The 24,044-nt window shown below is 36.2% G+C and overlaps 1 protein-coding gene across 1 annotated transcript in view; it reads left to right on the top strand.

Moving 5' to 3' along the window:
- p3h3 (prolyl 3-hydroxylase 3) overlaps positions 1-17,453 on the top strand; it is a 37,345-nt gene extending 19,892 nt beyond the window's left edge. The window contains exons 9-15 of the mRNA XM_028809924.2: positions 5,482-5,609; positions 5,698-5,793; positions 10,760-10,910; positions 11,035-11,152; positions 16,392-16,467; positions 16,821-16,961; positions 17,110-17,453. Coding sequence (XP_028665757.2) covers positions 5,482-5,609; positions 5,698-5,793; positions 10,760-10,910; positions 11,035-11,152; positions 16,392-16,467; positions 16,821-16,961; positions 17,110-17,253 — 854 coding nt within the window. The 3' untranslated portion in view covers positions 17,254-17,453. The remainder of the gene's footprint in view (positions 1-5,481; positions 5,610-5,697; positions 5,794-10,759; positions 10,911-11,034; positions 11,153-16,391; positions 16,468-16,820; positions 16,962-17,109) is intronic.
- Positions 17,454-24,044: the final 6,591 nt, after the last annotated feature.

Below are 24,044 nucleotides of genomic sequence, written 5' to 3'. Positions count from 1 at the left end.
GTCAGTCACATTGCCAAACATGAGGAGTTACAACAGAGGTGATCAGAAAAGAGAACAGACACACTGGCTAAAAAGTCTGGCACAATTGCCAAAGGGCTGTAGTCTACTGTTAAAGAAGCTTTGTAGAAAGGCAAGCAGTAACCAGGTAATGTTAGTACTACAAACTGATATGGGGTTGTTGTAATTGTTTGAATAGAAAAAAAAAATCAATGTCTGTTTTTAGTGAGGAGCATATTACATTTATAGCTTGATGAATGGACATACTTAGAACACATTTTAACATTTTCTGTATTATGTCCATTTTGTAAAAAGAAAAAAATATTACTCAACATTAGCTTTACTTCACTTGGGCTGTATTAACAATGCTAAAAGTGGTAGTCTCAAGCGTTACCCGGGCAACAATATAGCTGCATCTTCTCCTCTCACCTGTAGGCATGCCTATAACAATTGTGTCTCACAAAAAAGTTTTTCAGCAGTCCAAGTGTTCCACATTGTTGACAGTGATACAAGCAGTGATGTTGAGGTGCCTCTCCTCAGCAGTTACTGCCTTTAGTCAGTAAACTTGTAACAGACAGTGAAAGCGAAATTGAGTCTGATGAATCCGAATTTGACGCTCGCTCTGTATTTGCATCTTTATACTTTTTACACTTCTGTGTACTTTTAATGTTTTGCACGTTTTATACAGTAAAAAATAAAAATAATTTTTTTGAGCCAAAAAATGCAATGCTTTTTACATGCTTTTGTACAGGAAAAAAAGACTTAACATGTTTAATAATTTCTGTTAATAAATAAGCAAAGACATCTGATCTTTGGCACTATATGTAATAGTCTACTAATGCCAGTTGACTTTTTGATGTCTACACATACTGTAAGTTTTTTTTTTCTTTTAAATTTTATTGATTTTATTGTAATCATTCCATACAAATAGATCAATTTTTACAAAAAATAGGATTGAAAACCAATCAACCCCCACCCCTGAGAAGGACAACACAGCCAACGGAATAAAACTTAAAGCTAGTAAAAATAAATGAATTGATGAGTTTAATAGGCAGATAAAGATAAATGTAGAAGAAAAAGAAATGGGAAAAGAATCTACTTCTATAGTGCTTTAAGAGCTTATTCTAAAATATTATTGATTAGATCCTGCCAGGTTTTGAAAAAGTTCTGCACAGATCCTCTAACTGAGAATCTGATTTTTTCCAATTTCAAATAATATAAAACATCAGTTACCCACTGACTTAAAATAGGAGAGTTAGGATTCTTCCAGTATAGCAAAATAAGTCTGCGTGCCAATAGTGTAGTAAAGGCAATCAGAGTTTGTTTGTCCTTCTCCACTTTAAGCCTATCTGGAAGAACACCAAACACAGCTGTTAGTGGATTAGGAGGGATTGGGACACCAAGGCTGTCTGAAAGGCAATTAAAAATTTTTGTCCAGAATGATGTTAATTTGGTGCAGGCCCAAAACATGTGACCCAGTGAGGCTGGAACTTGACTGCAGCGTTCGCAGGTTGGATCTTGTCCCAGAAACAATTTGGACAGTTTTAAGCGCGACAGATGAGCTCTATATATAATTTAGAGTTGAATAATTGTATGGTTTGTGCATATGAAGCTAGAATGAATTCTCTGCATTGCTACCTTCCACTCCTTTTCTGATATGTTGAGTGAGAGATCCTTTTCCCATTGACCTCTTGGATATTTGAAAGGGAAGGACTGTAAAATAATTTTATATATTGCAGAAAAAATGCTGTCTGAGTCCTCGAAACTGAGCAATATTTTTTCCAGCATAGAGGAAGGTGGGAGATGGAGAAAATCGGGCAGGTCCTGTTTAACAAAGTTTCTAATTTGAAGATAGTGAATCACATGTGTAGCTGGAAAATTTAATTTGGAATGTAATTGTTCATAGGATGCAAAGATGTTGTCTATATAAAGATCTCTAAGCAATTTAATCCCAAATGTTTTACAGATACTAAAGACTGCATATGTTTGCAAGGGTTGAAAAAGGTGGTTCTCATGCAGAGGTGCCACAGATAAAATATTCTTCATCATAAAATGCTTTCTACTTTGGTTCCATATTCTGAGTGAGTGAAGCACAATTGGGTTATTAGTATATTGGCAATAACTTGCATTTATTGGAGCACAAAGCAAGGAATATAAAGAAGTACTGCAGGATTTTATTTCTATTGCGGGCCAAGCCTGTGTATGTCCATCTATTTGTGTCCAGGTTTTTATAGCTTGTATGTCTGCTGCCCAGTAATAAAACTGAAAGTTAGGTAGAGCCATGCCACCTTCTGCCTTAGGTCTTTGTAGAGTCGCTCTTTGGATACGTGAATGTTTTAAGTTCCAAATAAATGAGGTTATGGTTGAATCTAATTGCTTAAAGAATGATTTATTGATGTATATTGGAATGTTTTGAAATAAAAAGAGAAGCTTAGGAAGGATATTCATCTTAACAATGTTAATTCTTCCAGCTAGAGTGAGATGAAGGGTTGCCTATCTATGCAAGTGTTGCTTAATTTTTTCCATACAGACGGCAACATTTTGTTGATAAAGAGCTTTATGTTTACTTGTCATATTTACCCCTAGGTATTTAAACTGATCTGCAATAATAAAAGGGAAGGTGTCCAATCTAATATTGTATGCTTGAGAATTCACTGGAAAGAGCACTTTTATTCAAATTAATTCTGAGACCAGAGATCATTTGAAATTCTGTAACTGCTGTTAAGACTGCAGGCACAGTATTTTGTGGGTCTGATATATACAAAACCATATCATCTGCATATAGAGAAATGTACTGTTCAAGTCCTTCTCTGATAATCCCCTTTATCTGATAAGCATTTCGACAGTGAACTGCCAGTGGTTCAATGGTGATTGCAAATAGCAGAGGTGACAAGGGGCATCGTTGTCTGGAACCACGTTCTAGTTTAAAGTAGTCTGTACAAATGTTGTTAATACAAACTGAAGCTTCTGGATTGGTATACAGTAGTTTGATCCATGCACAAATGTTCAGGCCAAACCCAAATTACTCCAATGTAGTGAAAAGGTTGTAAGTTTTTATATAAGGTTAACCATTCTTGCAAGATGACACTCTGACTGCATCAGTATTGGTATCAGTATCAGCAATACTGGCCTCAATATCACCCGGTATCGGATCGTAAAGAAAATCAACAGTATTGCCCATCACTAGTTACCTCTGCTCTTTGGAAATTGTTTGGCTTTACCCAGGATAACAGTACAAGCCGTTTCCAAGTTGCTTATCTTTTGTAAACTGGTGACAGAGATGCTCAGACAAAATTATTAAAGTTTACTCTGAATATAAGATGAATCTGTTTACTTATTTGATAATATACCATAGATACTCACGTACAAGTCGAAAAATTTATGCCTTAAAATTCATTCAAAAAAACAAAATTGACTTATCCGCGGGGCAACACAATTGTCCATAGAATTTGGGTAATGACATTGTATACTCAACGCTTCACGGTGTTAAGTCACCGGTCATCTGCCGTTTCCCATGGTCTTTGAAATAATTGTAAGCCAGCAATACTATTGCTAATTAGCTAGTTTTTTTTTTAATTTCACTAAATAATTCTTTAAACTGTGAAATACTTGAATTTGAGCATTAGCTTTGGCAGGTTTTGGATAACAAACATACCATTAGCTGCCACGTGCAACCAGATTTGGAATCAAAAGAACCAAGGCAACGTACGCTATCAATGCGATGCAAGCACAGCCCGCAATTCAAAAAATTTCTCTGCCTACCTGTTTGTCTTGTCTGACTGTAGCCGAAAAGCAGCATCAGGAGAGAGCAGCCTGAAGTAGTCCAGCGGCGGGTGATCTGTCGTGTCCAACAGCAAGCCGTGCTGTCTTGTGAAGTCCGGTAGCCAGTTCTGCTCCCATGGATCAATGTCTGGGTATTCTTCCCACGTGAATCTTGCCGTAGCTGCATTAGCTGCGCGAATGCGTTCAGCTGGCAGCCGATCAGCTGGCGCGGCATCGGCTGGTGTCCGATCAGCTGATGCCAGCTTCTCACTCTCTTACTCGATTCCTGATCACTGTCAATAAAATCCGATTCTGAAAAATCAGAGTCCGACTCAGCAATAATGTGTAAAACATCGTCTGCCGAGTGTTTTCTTTTCTGCACTCGCTTCGCTCCCTTGTGACATATCGATGCCATCTTGCCTTTGTTTACATTTTGCAACTCACGCACACGCCAGGATTAGTTGCTGAGTCAACGAGTCTAGCATTCCTCCAAGCACAGAGGGAATGCCTGTGACGTGACTGTGAGTTTTGTCGCCATTAACAGCTGATTGTTGCCCTCTATCTCTGATAGCTGTCAAGTTTTACCCTCGACTTATACGCGGGTCATAACAAATTTAGTAATTTTCGGCTTAAACAATACACTCGACTTATCTGCGAGATCGACTAATACGCAAGTATCTACAGTAATAGAATTTCATATGTTTAATATTCAAAGTTTCTTCTTACTGGGACATTTGTTAGTAAACTAAACAGATCCACAATGACCTTGCAGCATCTTACTCCTCTGATGTACATTATTATCTTCAAATTGGCTTTTATTGGTTTGAATATTTTTCAGGTTTGAATATCTGTTTTTGTTCTTTACTAGACATGATACACTACATAATGGTCACCATATACCCAAAACCAGAGGCAAAAATCAACAGAATAATGAATTAAAGTTGAGGTCTTATAGTACTGGCAGGTGCATAATACCACATTTGTACCTTCAAAGGAATGTGCTCTCTCAGTTCCTCACATGAAGAATCTTTCCCATGAGGATGGTCATCCAAGGCAATATCCCTTCAGGCTTGACAGATAAAATGTGCCATTACTTGAGTGACATGATCAACTAGTAAAATACAATTGTAGTTCATTCAAAGCCATTGGTCCAAAAAAGTAGTCATGGGAATGGGTGAAAGATCCTATTCTCCAGTAAATCATAGGCAAAAGTAATACACAAAAACAAAACCCTAAAACACAAACAATTTAAATAACTTTACAAGAAATACTAGTAGATCTTGAAAGGTGACATTTGCAATGATACAGTGGTATTAAAGACTAGAGAAATTATAATATCCAACCTCCACTTTTTTACTTCCCCTGTTTCGTTCATCCTGTGACTACTATGTAATTACAGCTGCTTTTTAACAGACACAAACAGAAGGAGCCAGTTGCAAACAGCAGGCAAAATTAGGGATGGTTCCACTCCCAGTGAATTCCTATCAAATACATCCCCAAATCAAGATAGAGACCAGCCATTCAATGTGTTTTCTTTTTGATTTTCCATATTTAAATTTCCTCTCATCTTAATGCTAGTAAGACCAGATTGATGTTTTTGTGTTTCTTCCATATTAAGGGACCTGGTTATCTGCCTTTTTTTATTGGTTATTTATCTGTAGTACAGATTGTTGTCTGTTTGCTCCCTCCTTGTTGCTAATTACCCCTTTTTCTTTTTTGTAGGTGGCTCCATTCCACTACAGGGTGTTGTTGTCGCACAAAGTTCTGAATATTTGAACGGATCCAACAGAGTTGTGTTGGATGGGTTGCTAAACAATGAAGAGTGCAGAACTTTGCTACAACTGGCAAATGTAAATGATAAGTGTTCCATGCCTATCTATTTGTCCAAGCATGAGTGAAGATGGTGCATTCATGTAACCTATATTTGATTTCTAAAAGATTGCTGCTGCTGCCGGAGATGGTTACCGTGGACGTCGTTCCCCCCACACTCCTCATGAGAATTTCCAGGGACTGACGCTGCTACGGGCTGCTAGGGTATGTCATTTGTCCTTGTTTGTGCATGTATATTTTTCTTCTAACCTGCTAAAATAGTAAATGCCCTGTCGGAATTGGTGGAAATTCCCTTTCACTGGTTAATGGCAACAATCCGATGAACGTCATTTTGCCATATGTGGTGCATGTAATATTGTTGCCATTACAATATTTTGGATAATATCACCATTCTTATGTTACACACAATTAATATGTAAAGCTCTGGTTACTTTTTCTTGACAATAAGGAGCACAACTTGGCTTAATATCCTAATTTCTGAATCAGGGCTACCAAAGTAAAAAAATAACATTACATAAAGTATAATAGAGATAGGAATTCAGGTCTTACAAGTTCTTGTTATATCTACCAGAGTCTAGAAAGCCTTCTCTCCAACTACCTAGTTAAACTGATTTTATTAAAAAATAAGGGAATTGATTTTTTAAATTGAATTCAGGATCTCTGCGGCGTAATTACTAAGAATTTATCCTGGTGTTAACGACCATACTGTAGCAAACCTCAGTTCATAAATTAGTAAAAGCCTGTGTGAGTTTCCTATATGATATTGCCTTCCTGAGTTAAGTTTTACAATGTTGGTAGTACAGTTTTTTCTATCCCAGTGTATTGCCTTTTGTGTATGGTTTATAACCTTTCTAAATTATGCTTTGTCTTCAGTGGTACACATTTATTCTATCTTTATGCTTTCTCAACATATTCTCATGTACCTTTCCAGTTTTTGGGTTATAGCTTGTTTTACGACTTAAAAACTATAGGTTAGGACTTTGGTAAAAAGAGTTTTTTTTTATTTTGTACTTTATAGTATAAAGGCCACTGGCTTCAAATGATACTCTGATTTCTGCATTGCCCGTTTTCTCTGAGGTTTTATGAAATGTTTACATAAAGCTTCACGCAAAAGTGTTATGCTTTTTGAAACTTCTGAATTCTTGCTGGATAACAGAGTGAAGATTGTTACAGGTTGTCTGGCTGGCAATGAGTCACTGGGGTTTGAAAAAACATAGTGTGGAAGCATGACAGGCAATTGCCACATGAGGGTCTGTACTACCAAGTTTAGTTGGGATAAGGACTGATAAAGCAGGAAGGTAGTGCAGGAAAATACTGACACAAAGAATAACACTGAGTGAAATGTGGGAGAGCTTGTGGTGCTCTCTTTTGGGCAGTTGGCAAGTGGGTAAGTCATCCCACTTAATAAACTGATCTACAGTATACCTATATAGCCAGATCAGTGAGGCAACTCAAGTTTGATTTACCATTACTTAGTTGATACTTTTATGTTCAACCTTTTATATGTGCAATGCTGCACATCCTCTCTCTGACACATTAACACTGAGTATTTTCAGCCAATAAATTATTGAGCTGAAGCGTGTCAAAAAATGCCACAGCATAATGTCTCACTGTGACTGACTGCCAAGGCAGAACTTTTCTTTCTTTTTAATTTTATTGCCTGTGTGTGTTGAGGCCAATGTTTGTGTGTGAACTTATTTATTTATTTTCCCATTTATTTATTTAACGATAATAAAAAAGTCACATTCCCTCCTTGGGAGATAGATAGATAGATAGATCGATCGATCGATCGATCGATCGATCGATCGATCTATCTATCTATCTATCTATCTATCTATCTATCTATCTATCTATCTATCTATCTATCTATCTATCTATCTATCTATCTATCTATCTATCTATCTATCTATCTATCTATCTATCTATCTATCTATTGCATAATATTTACTAAAAAAACTAATATTGATAAAGATATGGGCTTTGGAAGCTTTTGTTCTAGCTTAAGATGGCATATAGATGTAAATCTTGTTCTAAACTACTGTACATTTTCCTTGCAAACATGCTCAAGATAAAATGTTAAAAGCATGGTTAGTTATTTATCCGCATATACTTTAAAGTCAAAAACTGAAATATGCTGCTCTGATAAATAACTTGCCAGAAAACAGGATCTGTTATAAGCTTCACAGTAATTGCCCCAGTGAATACATAATTGCTTTAGTGTTGGCCCTTTTCTGAGTACCACAGTAGTCACTATCATATTTTATGGGTAAAAAATACAAAAGTGTTAAAGGAGCATTATGTACACAATTAATCTGAAAAAATGCCATGTCATGAAAACCAAAAAAAAATATTTTAAGGATACCAATGTGAAAGCAGTTAAAATGCATTACTCAGGAAAAGGGATCAAGAAAACATTAAAAGTATTTGGATTTACATGTGTCGGCTCAGTAACCAAGAACTGGCAGCTCTATCTAACCATCCATCCACTGCTTAGAAAATAAAGTTTATCAAAGTCAGAAACCAAACACAATAATGATTTATGGGTTCTGGGTTGAGGGATGCTACCAACAATAATCCTGGAATACCTACAGATTTCAGGGGTTGAGAGTGAAATAAATGTGGAAGATCCAAAGTTCTACATAAGATCAGCCTGTACAGCAGTGTCAGAAAAGCCTGCAGTTTACCAAAAGAAGATACAGAAAAAGATTTAAAGTGCTAAATGTGGCTCAAACCTAATACTGCACATTTTTGTGAAACATTGTACCTACAGTGGAGTTTTTTATGGACATTATAAATGTTTCTTCTCAGCAGAGACTGGGCAACGTTTTAGTCTTGAAGGAAAAGGTAGAGCACAATACCAATATATTGTCCTCTTAAAAAAATTAAACTTTGCTTCTCAGCAGGACACCAACTGCAAAAGGCCAAAGAAACAATTGACTAGTTAGAATAAAAAGGTGAATGTCCTTGATAGATGCAGTCAAAATCCCAACCTCAAACCATTTTGATAATCTGTATCATAGTTTTTAAATGGCACCATTCTGTTTAGTACTTTATAAATGTATATTTCTATGTACATATTAAATGGTGTTTTTACATTCATTATTGTGTTATTATATATCGCTGTTTTTTGTACGTTAACCCTACTTCATGTGCAAATGTGTACTGTATGCTAGTCTTGTAAATTAAGCGTGCTATATATGAGTAAATTTAAAATGTTAAATTGAGGCCTTCACAGAAACCTTTCACTAGAGTGGTTACTAGCAGTACACACTCATTCATGCCTAGTCTGTTTTGCACTAAGTATGCATATCGCTAGTCATAAAGACATTATCAATACCAACTTTGAACATTTCATAAACCCAGTTTGTTTCCTTTTCCTCTCAGACTTCCTTTTTAAATGTTTGCCCCAAAATGTTTACTTTATGTCAAGCTAATCCTACAATCCCTCCTCTGCTCTGGCCAGTAATAATTGAGAACTGCAGTTTATATCGAAAGCATATAAAACCTTACTTAAATTTCAGCAGGAAGGCACTGAAACATCCTTATTTTTAATTATTTTTAAAAATGTATATATTCAGTCATTTACACTTAAATATTATTGATTGCAAGCTATAATATAAGTTGAAAAGAATGTCTAACATGATTTGTTTTTGATATTCTTTACTGTTCAACTAAAGCTGAAATTTCAATACATGTGTGCAAACTTTTGATCCCCAATGTACCTAGCAAAATGCAATAGATAGTGTAGGTCAGATTCATATGGCGAAAAAAATTAATGTAGACATTGTTCAGTAATATAAACATTGGTGCCTACTGTTCTTTTGGCAAAGCCCTCTCTTTGAGGTCCTGTTTATCTTGTAAAGTATACAAAAGTCTCAGAGGTCACCTTCAGAAGTCACTCTCCAGTCCACTGGTCAGGTTGCAAGGGATTGCCAGCTCCTTTTCATTAGCACAAATCATAAAATGTAACTTTTCCATCATAGTACAGACCCTAATTAGCCCTCTTTAAAAGTGGTTTACTAAGCCATTTAAAGGACAGCTGCCATCACAGAGTCAAGTCATACTTTTACACTTATCAGGATGTGGCAGTCACCTGTTGTTAGCCCTGTTCCCACTACAACATATTTTATAAGAGCCTTTTGTGCAGTTCAGCTCCCCATTCTCTTTTCTTTCATAAATTATCACATCAGATGATTATTATTTGCTAATCTTCTCTGTCGATTACCTCTCAGCTACAGTTTGCTTTAATGTTTCTCTCTGAACCTTGGTTACTAGATTGCCTCATGTAATTTAATTGCTGTTGGAAGCATATTATTTTTCTCTACTATTATTATTTGTTGTTCTGAACCCTTCAACACATCCCTCCCACACAAACTTCCATTAGTGTAAACATGATCTAATGATTCTCCCTCTCACTACACTAGTTCCCTGTTTAACTCAGGCGAAAACTAATTTATCTATATAGATGAATTTTGTAATTGAAAGTTCCCTAGTCTCCCAAAAGCAGGAACCTCCACTGCCAAAGCTGGTTTCCAGTCACTTTTATTAACCTTAATCTCTCACTACTTTCAATTGAGATTATTCCACCTTTATTAATATAAAGCTAACATTTTAGGGCTTTTTCTTTTTCCTACACTGCAAATGTATCATGACTACCAAATTGATTACTGGAATGTGTCTTATGCAGAAAATCAAATGGAATGTATTCAGTAGTTTGCCCATTGCCATATTAAAGTTGATGTGTAAAAGAAGAATCTAATATTTCAGGATTCTTAAACGTTAGATAACTTTATTTTGTTACAGAATTTTGTACATGTCAAATGCTGATGTATGCAGCTATTGTCTATAAATAAGGCAACAGATTTGCAGCTAATGATATCACAGTAGTCTTTTGCCCCATGAACCTGAATTATACAAAGCAGGCACAGATGATGGGAGAGTGTATGAATGTGTAGATTTATACTTAATGGGTAAAACATACAAACAAGAATCCTGGTATTTCTTTTGTACATAGTTAAAATTGCACTCATCAGGTTTAGACTTGAAACAGCATAGAGGACGCTTTATGTGCAACATATGTAAGCTATCTAAAAGGTACTTATCACATCTGGTGTTGCTAGGTAATCAAAGTTTAATATTTCATTTATTTTTATTTTGGTACTTTTCTCAGCTTTCTCTGGATGGTGCAATCAACCAGTCTGACATACAACTCTATTTAAATGCTACAGATCGTGTGCGTCGTCTCCTCCAGTCCTATTTCAACAGCCCTACTCCCCTGTATTTCTCTTTTTCTCATCTGGTGTGTCGAACTGCCATCACAGGTATTTACTTACTTATGTCAACCTATTTTATATTGATTAATAAAAAAATGTATTTTTTTTGTGCCATTTTTATGACTGTTCTCATTTGATTATATGTAGTTGTTCTTAATGTCTTCCTGTCTAGGCCAACAAGAAGGCAGGATAGACCTATCTCACCCAGTCCATGCTGATAACTGCCTTCTTGATGCCGAGAGTCAGGAATGCTGGAAAGAACCTCCAGCGTATATTCACCGGGACCTCAGGTACATATTTCCTTCTCTATCCATATTTTTTAACATATTATTATTATTATAAATATTATGAGTGAACCTCATTGTATAAAAAAGTATTTTTATGAAGTTAAAAGATTTGTTTTAAATGAGTGTCATACCTAGTATATGTTTGTTGATTCCACTGGAATTTGTGAACTGTTATTATTGTGACAAATTTTAGAAAAGTGCTCTCTACTTATAACTTTCCTGTAACAAACACTCTTTCTTCTGTTTTTTTGTCATTTATCATTCAGATCTTGGTGAAAGTCAGTTACAAGCTACAAAAAGAATAACACCTCACATACACACGTAATATCATTATATACTGTGCATGTGTTTGTATATATAGTGATTGAAGACACCACTCATTGTCACTGTAGCCTAGAGCTAAATACTAGATTAATCCAAATCTATCCATTAGTTCATTTTTGAATATGCTTTCTTCATTAATTTATATTGAGCATTTTGCAGGAAAGAAAAGTGCATCATGAGTTAATTCAAAAGGCATTCAAAATAGTTGAATGCATTAGTATGAACCAGGCAAGAGTTCCTTGCCGCAACTATCGCTTCCGTATCAAAATACTTACGATCAGGGTTCACCCAGAAAATTAAAAAATACTGCTAGAGAAAGCCATTGAAAATACAATGCAGGGAAGTATTTGGTTCTGGTTGTGCCAGTTAGGGACTCATTCAATAGAGAGAAGAAATTTACAAATGAAGTTGCAACAAATACTGAGAAAGTGAATGAAAAATAACAACTAGCCCTACCACCTTAAACATGTTTCATTGATACAAACTGTGTCTGGCTTCTTACAGTGCAATCCTGCAGTGGTTTGTCATGTAGGATGATGTTCTGTTTGTTGTAGTCTGTTGTTTATGCACTCTCATGCATATTTGTTGTGGGTCAAAAATAATGTGGGTGTGTTGGTTTTCTGTGTGTGTGAGCTCAAGTGATTACTGGTGCCACCTTTCATGTGTTTAATTGATTCAACATGCATTTGGCTTATTACACTTGTTACAGTGCAATCCTGCATTGTTTAGGATAAAGTTCTGTTTAAGCTATTGCTTATGCACTCTCAGGCATATTTGTTGTGAATTGAAAATAAGGTGGCTTTTATTTGTATTGTAATCCTGCATCAGCCCCCAGTGAATATCCAGCATAAATGCCCCGAAATACAATATCCTGGTACCAAACTTGCATCATCGCCAACTTCGTCATTCATTTTTTTACTGCAACTGACAGATGGTGCACAATTTTTAAAAAGAGCCCTCTTCATAGTGTATTTTTATTTTAGTAATTGAATTAATAATATTAATGCAGTTCAAATAGTGATACTTTTCTACACAGTTGGGTGTAAGTAGGCAAATTCAACATTAAAATTATACCATTGCAGTATAAAAACTAAACCCACAATTTGGTTATCAATGGGAATACATTTATAGAAATAAATAAATAAAGCAAATCCTTTAGTCTTATTTGCTGGGCTGGTTTATCAACTTTGCTACTTCAGAATGCCACCAAGATGTACTTCCAGTTACCTCTGATTTCTTCTTTTAATCTCTGTTTGCATGACCTTCTAGTCATTTGAGTCATTTCCCAGCCCCTTTTCTTTTTCTGAGTTCAGTTAAGCTGTTAAACCTCACCTAAATGTTACATCTGGGAAAGCGTTGGAATCTGTTGTGGTAATGGATGCTCCAAGAAATTCCAAAGGCTATCTTAGTAGAGCAGCTTCAGGGTATGCTGTAACTATGACTCAAAACCTTACTCATTTTTATTACTATTTATATTTATATCACTCTTTAATTTAATTATTGTTTTTTTTTGTATCAGTATGCTGCTGCTGGAGTATGTGAATTTCCCCTTGGGATTAATAAAGTATCTATCTATCTATCTATCTATCTATCTATCTATCTATCTATCTATCTATCTATCTATCTATCTATCTATCTATCTATCTATCTATCTATCTATCTATCTACCTACCTACCTACCTACCTACCTACCTACCTACCTACCTACCTACCTACCTACCTACCTACTCTTGAAGTGACGGAGTGGCTGCAGGCTTTAGTTCCAAACATTTTCTTAATTTTTGTTCAATGATCTGTTGAAACCACCTCTCTCTCTGCAGTCTCATTAATTACCAATAATAATAGTTCTAGTTTTCTGTTCTACATACTGTCTCATTTGTAGCAGTTTTTTGTTGTTAATTAGGCTTAAACTTGCACAGCGATATAAAGCAGTGTGTTTTTGAATTATCATTATTAGAAACTGTTGAACAAACTAAAATATCTACTGTATAACTTTTATTTTTATCTTTGTAGTTACTGATTTGGCTGTACGTTCCAATGGAAACATTACATTAGATGCCAACATGCTGATCTACTGAGTGTTTTTTGAAGCATTAGCTAATTAATTAATTTACAGTGTGTAAGGACAGCACCAACTTTTTAAAGACCTGGGGCCTTATGCATAACACCGTGCATAGAATTCGCACTATAACATGACGTAAGCACAAAAGCGGAAATGTGCTTATGCACAAAAAATCCAGATGCATAAATCTGTGTGAACGCCAGCTTCCACGTTCTTCTGCTACATAAATCCCGGTCAGCATGAAAAGTAACGCATGTGCAAGCGCCTGCTATCTCGCCCCAACTCCTCCCAGAATTACGCCTCTTTGAATATGCAAATCAATATAAATAGCCCTTAAGCTCAGCCTTCTGTGAAAAGACAATGGCAAAAGTATGAGGGAAAATAGAAGAATTTCAGCGAATACCAAGTGGAGGCAAGGAAAAACGTACTATTTGTTGGTTTAAACAGTGGTATAAACAAACAACAAAAGGAAGCTGATCGAGTGACAGCGTGTCGGAGAAACTCGAAAGCTCAAGTTCACAAAGTCGCACAATGCCCGAAATAAAAAAAGAAGTTGTCAGATATCAAAGTCGCCGTGAAAAGGCGAGTCGTAGCCCACCGTCTGAGTGTCATATGAAAGCTTATTAGGGTACAGAGAAAAAAAAAGGCACACAGTGTTAAAAAAGCACGAAATGTCAACTTTAATCTCAAAATTTCCACTTTAGTCACGTAGTTTATTTTGTCATTAAAGTAGAACATCATAAATTTCATCTTAAAATCGTTTAATTTACTAGTTTCTCAAATCCCATCATAACTAAAGTAGCACGTTAAATGCTTTGTTTTATATTTGATCTTCTATGTCCATGAATCACTACGTGCTTCCAGGCTTTCTCTTCCTCTGACAGGACACAGAATCCATTACATTCGTAATATTACAGCTCTCTGAATAATTAAAATACTGAGATGTATACGTGATATCATTTTCATGATGATAGGAGTTAAAGCATGTTATTAAACATGGGAACATGGTGGCACAGTGATTGTTCATGTCTCACGCAAGATGCTTGCTTGCGCGACCTTCGATGAAATACTTTATTACAGAAGTACTGTCTCTTTCAAATGTACTAACCCCCAATATCTGTCCTTACTTTTCTTTCTCCTAATACCCAATTGCCACACAATCAGCTCTGTAATAGACATTAAGCCATCTGTAAGCTCAGAATGCAGATTCTTCAAAACTTTTAAGGAACACTGAAATATCTTCGTAATGTTTAATTATTCTATCCATCTATCCTTCCAGTGTCGCGCCAGCCACAGCAAGAATACAGCGTGAGGCGGGAACAATCGGTGAACGAAGCTCCAGCTCCTCGCTAGCGCTGCGGCACCGTGTAGTTAAAATTTTATCTGTATAAAAAACATATTTTGCTGCATTTCATCTTAAAAATGATATTGTCATCATATGTAAATATGTGCTTTATAAAGTGGCTCAGGTTGTGCAATATTATAACTGTATCGCAAGTTTACAGTGAGGTAATTGTACTTATAAGTACAAATAGTTCTACAAGGAGCTCTTGATGGACTGATTGAGTACATTTATAGTTCTTGGGATGCAGCTATTTGTGAACTGCGAGGTCAGTACAGGAAAGACTCTGAAGCGTTTGTCGGATGAGAGCAGTTCAAATAGCGAATGGCTGAGGCAGCGTGTGCTTGATGCTGTATATCGATAATTCTCTTTCCAATCAGCTGCTGTACAGCTGTGATCCACACTCAGATACAGGGATATAAATACTCTGAGTGGTGCAAGTGAGAGTAATATGGAAAAAGTTGATCCGCTGTGGCAACACCTAATGGGAGCAGCTGAAAGATGAAGGTGCAGTGAGAGTAACAACGCTAAAACAGTTATGGTATTTGGAACAGTTTGACCATTTTGTGGACCATTATATTGTTACAGGTTAATTACAATCAGATACATTAAATTAATAAACAATATGCGGTTAATTTCAGTGTATTTATAAAGCCGCGTCAGGAATGTGGATCTAAAAAAGAAAGGGTAACCACACAGGAACAGTAGCACTGCTTTGGCGCTGGGTGCCACCAGTCTGCAAAACCGAGTGGAGATCTTGCGTACGACAGGGTATGAGCTACCGTGGAAATGTGCGTGGCTTAATGCCAAGTTTTTAGGTTTGAAAAGTGGAAACGTTCTTACACAACATTTTTGTGCGTATACACCGTTTATACATGAGGCCCCTGGGGATTTTTTAAATTGCTGTTGAAAACATTGTGATAGTTGTCACTAGTCTCATTGAGTTTTAAATACAAAAAAACCTATATAGAAAACAAACGCTCTGTCCATGCAGTTCTGTCCCTTTTACACTGCAAAACCAGCATTATATCTGAGATTTGTTACACCTCCAATCCAACTCCTTTTGGTTGTTATATTTAAAATGTCACCTGAAATTAGAAAAACATGACACATTTTGGAGCCTGGGGATTGCACCATCATTATGGGCAATCAAGGTTTTTAGTTATTCACAATGGTTAAGGTAGTCCCCCTTAAGTCCTGTCAAATTTGTATTTTTTATATCTGGTTATATTCTGATTGAAAAAAGATAATACAGAATGAATAAATAAATTGTTGTGAGTTATGTTATGCAGTGAAGTTGTACAGGTTTACCACTAGATGGCATGTTGTACAAAGATGGATAAACTCTCCATTCTATGTTACTTTACCACTTTGTCCCATGGAGTGCAATTTGGTACTGCAGCATAACATTTATCTTACTTCCATGAACACTCATACCATCTCCTTTCACTTATTCTTATTCCTGGATATTCCTGATCTTTCCTAACCATTATATCACTGCCTTCTTCTTTCAGTGCTATTTTATATTTGAACAATGACTTTGAAGGAGGAAACTTGATTTTCACTGCTAGAGATGGCAAAACAGTCACAGTAAGAGTTTATGTTTAATTATGTCCTTTTTATGTTTCCCATTTCTTTATTGACCTATATTCCTCTTCCTTTTTATCACATCTCTTTCCATTTTCTTAATCCTCTGTTGAGGTTTTTCCTTGTATTTAGTCCTGGGTTATTTGTCATGATTTCTTTTTTTGTCTTTGTTTTAGCTGTTTATTCTATTCATTAATTTTCACAAACCAATGAAGTGGGAAAGAGTCTATTCCAAATATAAATTTGATTAGGTGGAGTTCCAATCTAGACCGGGGACTTTTTTAATGTATAAGTTGAGAAATAAAATATAGCATGGCAAAGTCTCTCTTTTTATACCTCTTACCCTTTGCTTTTAGGCAGAGGTGAGCCCTCACTGTGGCCGACTTGTTGCCTTCACATCCGGCTCACAAAATCCTCATGGAGTCCGTGCTGTGACATCTGGTCAGCGGTGTGCAGTGGCACTGTGGTTTACACTGGACGAAAGTCGCTCTGATGAGGTAACCAGTAGACTTGCTGTTGAATCACACATTTTTTTTGTGGTTCATCAACACTTTTGAGAGTTTTTTTAAAGTTTATGTGACATTTTTATGTTGGATTTAAAAAATTGTAGGAGTAGGACTTGAATTGTATTTTGTTTGTTTGTAGGAGCGTAAAGAAGCTGAACAGCTAATTAATGAATTACCAGAGGAAGAAGACAGCAATGAGAAGCAAGTACCAGAACCCCCTCAGGCATTAGGTCGGACAGTGAGGGGAAGATCAGAGACAAAGGGGACAAGAGATGAATTGTGAGGGCTACCTCTGTTATGGGCTGGGAGTTATATGATTGTCCAAAAGAAACCAGTATGAACTGTGGTCCCTTATTATCTGATGGTTGGCAGGGACTGAGACCAGTGAAAAGTCAGGGAAACTGCACTATTGTTCAGTAGAGGACAATTCAGGGTTTTATTTCTTCGTACCTTGTACAAATGTAATAAAGTGTAATTAAAGTATGTCTGTTGCAGTTCACATTGTATCATTATTTTCATCTTTTTACCTTTTTCCAATGGTTTCAGCCTGACATCATTCAGCCGCAGTTTTCTCTGTCTCTGCCTTTATAACTCTCCCTCCTCCTCCCTTTTAATCCTTCCACTCTATGACGTGCTCCAGATTACTGGCTAATCCAGATTTAACTGCAGTACTAGGATTAAAGTGCTGTAAATTTCATCACTAAGGTAAGCCTGTCAGTCTCTCTCTCTGTGTTTGGATACATGTCTGGTGTGTTACTTTTGTCATCAATACACTTACAGAAAGAATTTACAATTACATTTTTCCTGCAGTGAGCTGGGCTTTAAGAGTAGCTGATATTGGTGGGATGCATTTGTACTTGAATACTCTGCTTACAAGTCAAGAAATCTAGAAGTCACACCACCTTTAAATCACATTAAGGATTCATTTTGCTACGTACTATATTTCAAAACATTAATTATACCTTTCTGTCAACTGTAGCCACTGTCATCATTAGAATCTGAGCAGAAGGTGGCAGCATAAAGTATGGGTTGGGGCAAAAATAAAGTAGATGAATTGGAAAATATAAACCAAGTGATGATCAACTATTACTCAATCAAATCTGTTTTATACAAAAAGTACAGAAGATTACTTCTGGGTGCTACAGGTCGTTAGTTCATTCAGCAAAGACAACTCCAGGCTGACATTATATTTTATACTGATGCAGCCATTCAAGCTGCCCAATAACCTTTTCAACCTGGAAGTAGTGCAGAGGGTGGTCATATTGATATGGGAAGCCTGCAGCATTTAAAGAGAGTGCAAATAATGGCAGCTAACAATCTTGACAGTAGCAGGGACAAATGATGGCCGATTGGTGATATAGCTACCTAATGCCAGCTGCTCAAGGTAGCAAGCATGTCAGGGTTGTGGAGTTGTTTGTATAAGTAAAGTAATTCATTAGGTCCTGGAAGGTGCACTCCATAGACTACTAATGATACAAACCTCTTTAATATTGAGATGTGTATGAAACAAGAAATAAAATAAAAACATAATATGTTGATTTATTCTGTGTATTATTTTTTTGTATTTAAGCTATTTGCATTTGAATCATTATATGAAGGGTAAGAATATGGAATCACTTTGTAAAACACTTACCAAAACGTGTTACATTGGAATAGTGCTATCAATGTGAGAGATAAGTAAGAATAAAAGTACCATGAGAAGAGAGGCTACTAACATCCAAACAATATCTCTTTGTCAAAACGTGCTAAAACAGAACATTGTGGCAGACTGCAATCTTATTCACAGTAAAAGTAGGGCTTTTCATCTGTATTGAAAAAGAAAAAAAAAGGTTAGATGATAATGAAAAAGTATTGTCGAAGAGTACAGTCACAGCAGGAGTGTTACTGTAGTAACATTTTAAGTAGAATCCACAAAATGCAATGCTGAATGTAAGGTAAAACACTCCCTTGAAGGTATTAATAGCCAAGTACTGTACATTGTTCATGCTTAACACAAGCTACATTTAGAGTTACATATGAGAGGGACATGCTGTAGGGCAGTGTCTATGTGTGTGGTCAGTATTATGCTGGCTTTGGTTCTTAGGTACAACCTGGTAACATTTTGCGCTAAGAAAAGATTAAAGTAGAAAAGAACAGGGGAATGGCTTCATTGTATATTACTTTTTTACATTTAACCTTAGTAGGAAGTGGTGGTAAGAAACTAAGGAAAGATGTTTTTTTACATATTCATTGTTGTGCGCACACAGTTGTACTGAATGTGTTCTCCTTGACTAATTATAGACTGCAGCTTTAAAAAACAACCACATCTTGATGAAGAAAGTGACCCTAAAGACTACCTACCATTTGCACTTATTTCTATTTATGAAAATTAGTTCCTGTTCAAACAGTGAAGATAAAAAAGAGTGAGCAGCTTGTTAACAAGCACACTGACCGTCTATCCATCTGTTTTCCCAATGCAAATTTTTCATTACAGAATAACAGAGAACTGAAGCATATCCTATCAGTATTAGGTACAAGGCAGGAACCAACCCAGGACAGGATGCCAGTCCATCATAAGACACACGCCCTACCAATTGGAGTTATGAATTAACCTAAAATGAATATATCTGAAATGTGGGGGTACACCTGAGGTACCCAAAGAGAATCCATTAAGTATTCCAAGGGTGACTGAACAAGGATCTAACTCTTTGGTATGTAGCAGTGTAGTGTAATGCTAATCATTTGTGCTAGTGTTCTACCCTTGATACATTCATCTTAATTCAATTTGTTATTTCATGGAGAAAACCCCATTAGACAAGCTCATATTGCTATATACACTGGGTTGATGCAATTTTCAGTAACACAAATCATTATTGCCTATAATTGAAGTGTAATGTTCATATTTAATTGTATTTTTGTCTAGTAAAAACAAAGAAAGGGATGAGGGGAAAACACTGCTTCTGTCATATTTTTCTTTATCACTTTAACAGTGACAGTAACTATCCATCCATCCATTTTCCAACCCGCTGAATCCAAACACAGGGTCACGGGGGTCAGCTGGAGCCAATCCCAGCCAACACAGGGCACAAGGCAGGAAACAATCCTGGGCAGGGCGCCAACCCACCGCAGGACAGTAACTATATTTAATTAATACTTTTAAAATGATAAATGAACAGCTCTCATTGTTCATTAAGTTTTCCATAGTGTTACTTAACACTTAGCTCATTTAAAACTACTCTTTAGGAAACTATAAGTAGTGTTCTGCCAGGGACAAATAACAGCAGAGACAGAATACTTACAAATTCAGAATATCCAAAAGCCAAGCAAGCAGGGGTTGTTACCAAAGTTAAAATTACCAATGAAAACTTCGCCCAATATACAGTCATATGAAAAAGTTTGGGAACCCCTCTCAGCCTGCATAATAATTTACTTTCAACAAAAAGATAACAGTGGTATGTCTTTCATTTCCTAGGAACATCTGAGTACTGGGGTGTTTTCCGAACAAAGATTTTTAGTGAATCAATATTTAGTTGTATGAAATTAAATCAAATGTGAAAAACTGGCTGTGCAAAAATGTGGGTCCCCTTGTAATTTTGCTGATTTGAATGCATGTAACTGCTCAATACTGATTACTTGCAACAACAAATTGGTTGAATTAGCTCGTTAAGCCTTGAACTTCATAGACAGGTGTGTCCAATCATGAGAAAAGGTATTTAAGGTGGTCAGTTGCAAGTTGTGCTTCCCTTGACTCTCCTCTGAAGAGTGACAGCATGGGATCCTCAAAGCAACTCTCAAAAGCTCTGAAAACAAAGATTGTTCAGTATCACGGTTTAGGGCAGCATTTCTCAACCTCGGTCCTGGGGACCCAATGTAGCTGCAGGTTTTTGTTCCAACCAGCTTCTGTTTTTAATTGGACTCCTGAGCTAATTAAGTGAACTGTTATTTCCCAAGTTCTGTGTTTTGGGAACAATATAGAAATTAGAAAACTAAGTTTGGTTAAAAAGAAATTAAGTTATATGGGTATAATGTATTTTGTTCTTTTTAATAATATTTTCATCTTGATTTTCATTCTACTTTTCTAGGTGTTCTAATTGTTTAATTATTCCATTATTTACTAATTAGTGGATCTGATACTAAAGTAGTTGCAGCCTTTGCTTATTCAGTGTTGCTGGCTAGCGTGTCTGCTCTGCTCATTTTTAATTCTCATTAATAAGATACAACAAAGGGGAAAAACTGCACAGAGGGCAAAATATGATGAAATCAACAAAAGAGAATTAAGCATTTAAATCCATAGCAAAAGCAGAAATATTTCTAAATGTCTTATAAATGTAAAAATCATGCTGTTGTGCTTTTCTGAATGTAGGATAAAAGAAAAATACCAGCTAATTAAATGCGATCAGTGCTATCAGGTGTTGTCACTGATTAGGAATCTGGTTGGAACAAAAACCGGCAGCCACAGGGGGTCCCCAGGACCGAGGTTGAGAAACACTGGTTTAGGGGAAGGGTACAAAAAGCTATCTCAGAGGTTTAAACTGTCAGTTTCAACTGTAAGGAATGTAATCAGGAAATGGAAGGCCACAGGCACAGTTGCTGTTAAACCCAGGTCTGGCAGGCCAAGAAAAACACAGGAGCGGCATATGCGCAGGATTGTGAGAATGGTTACAGACAACCCACATATCACCTCCAATGACCTGCAAGAACATCTTGCTGCAGATGGTGTATCTGTACATCATTCTACAATTCAGCGCAATTTGCACAAAGAACATCTGTATGGCAGGGTGATGAGAAAGAAGCCCTTTCTGCACTCACACCACAAACAGAGTCGCTTGTTGTATGCAAATCCTCATCTAAACAAGCCAGATTCATTTTGGAACAAAGTGCTTTGGACTGATGAGACAAAAATTGAGTTGTTTGATCACAAGAAAAAGCATTTTGCATGGCAGAAGAAGAACACCGCATTCCAAGAAAAACACCTGCTACCTACTGTCAAATTTGGTGAAGGTTCCATCAGGCTGTGTGGCTAGTTCAGGGACTGGGGCCCTTGTTAAAGTCGAGGGTCGGATGAATTCAACCCAATATCAACAAATTCTACAGGATAATGTTCAAGCAACAGTCACAAAGTTGAAGTTACGCAGGGGTTGGATATTCCAACAAGACAATGACCCAAAACACAGTTTGAAATCTACAAAGGCATTCATGCAGAGGGAGAAGTACAATGTTCTGGAATGGCCGTCACATTCCCCTGACTTGAATATCATCGAAAATCTATGGGATGATTTGAAGCAGGCTGTCCATGCTCGGCAGCCATCAAATTTAACTGAACTGGAGAGATTTTGTATGGAAGAATTCTCAAAAATACCTCCATCCAGAATCCAGACACCCATCAAAGGCTATAGGAGGCATCTAGAGGCTGTTATATTTGCAAAAGGAGGCTCAACTAAGTATTGATGTAATATCTTTGTTGGGGTGCCCAAATTTATGCACCTGTCTAATTTTGTTATGATGCATATTTTCTGTTAATCCAATAAACTTAATATCATTGCTGAAATGCTACTGTTTCATGGCATGTCATATATTAAAAGGAAGTTGCTACTTTGAAAGCTCAGCCAATGATAAACAAAAATACAAAGAATTAAGAGGGGTTCCCAAACTTTTTCATATGACTGTACAATTCCAAAAATTTGGTGAAAAAGCAAGCAAAATGTTCTCAAATCCTTTAGTCAAAACTACACCATTAACACCATGGAAAATCTTTTTGTTATCCAGAATCTTAGCAACCAGGAAGCGCATGATGCTGACTGCTATACCACTGCAACAATGACATCACACAATGCAACTTCCAGTTGCCACATGGCAGCAGCATAATTAGTAATGGTACCCAAAAAACAACCACAATGGAAATGCCAATGAAAAGCCAAGATGGTTGAGTGCCAACACATGAAACTATTATGAGAACATTAGAATAATTTGAAATTCTCAAAATAATACAATAATTTGATTCCTCATAGTTCTGTTTTGTCACCGTGAGTAGGCACGCAAGTAATATTTATATTAAGTGATCAGCGATAGATGTAAATCAAGTAAACAGACAATACCAGAGAACCAGTCATACTGTCCTCTACGTTTGAAATGCTAACCAAGAAACTGAAGTAAAAAAAACACAAGCCAGAAGCCAAAAACCAAAAATAACCTAATGGATTCAAACAATACCAAAGTGAATTTTTCTTTTATTTATACATAATCTTGGATGCATTCAGGACCACAGTGCTAGCAATTTAAAGTGCTGAACCTCAGATATTGCATGTGATGCCCTTCTGGCATATTTGAACATAATACTGTTGTTAGCAACGGAAACAAAACATAACATTTATTACCAAAACAACACAGAGTGCCATAATACGCAATAATAATTCTGATATTTAAGTGTTACGCAAGAAGAAGATGGAGCATTTTTATTCATTCCAAATGATTTTTTATATTAGCAAACACCTAAATATATCTAAATATAATACTGATGCTGGAGAGAAGTTAAAAAATGCTAAGCATGATCACAACACATTTTAAGCCGCTATTTGGGAAAAAATATGAACCAAAACCAGAGAAAAGTAAAAATGTACATAATAATGACACCTTGCTGACTGTATCCTAATATAATAGTACAGTGAAAAAAATGCAGATGAGATGATGTTCTGTATGATAGACTGCTTGCAGATACTTTATTGTTATGCTATTACTACTACTACTACTATTACTACAATATATTTCTTATGTATTGACATCTACATTTACGAAAATGTGCACCATTCAACAAAATACACCTGTTAATATTCACAATCTCAACATAATACACTCTAAATCCTGATATTTTGTTCATAAACCCAGTATGAGTTACAAATACTGAAACAGTGAATTACTTATAGCAACGGTTGCCAAATTTCAGTTCTAGAGACTCCTATGCCTGTGGGATTTTATTAAAACCATTTTCATAATCAGTGAATCATTTGTACTTTTAATTGATGTCATTGTTTAGTGAGCTCTCCTATTTATTCTCTATTCTAATAAATTCTGAAATATCTGAATTTTTACCAAAACTTT

Source organism: Erpetoichthys calabaricus, chromosome 9, assembly GCF_900747795.2.
Source record: "Erpetoichthys calabaricus chromosome 9, fErpCal1.3, whole genome shotgun sequence".
Classification (NCBI taxonomy): Eukaryota; Metazoa; Chordata; class Cladistia; order Polypteriformes; family Polypteridae; genus Erpetoichthys; species Erpetoichthys calabaricus.
Note: the sequence above shows the minus strand (reverse complement) of the source record. Positions and strands in the feature narration are given on the sequence as shown.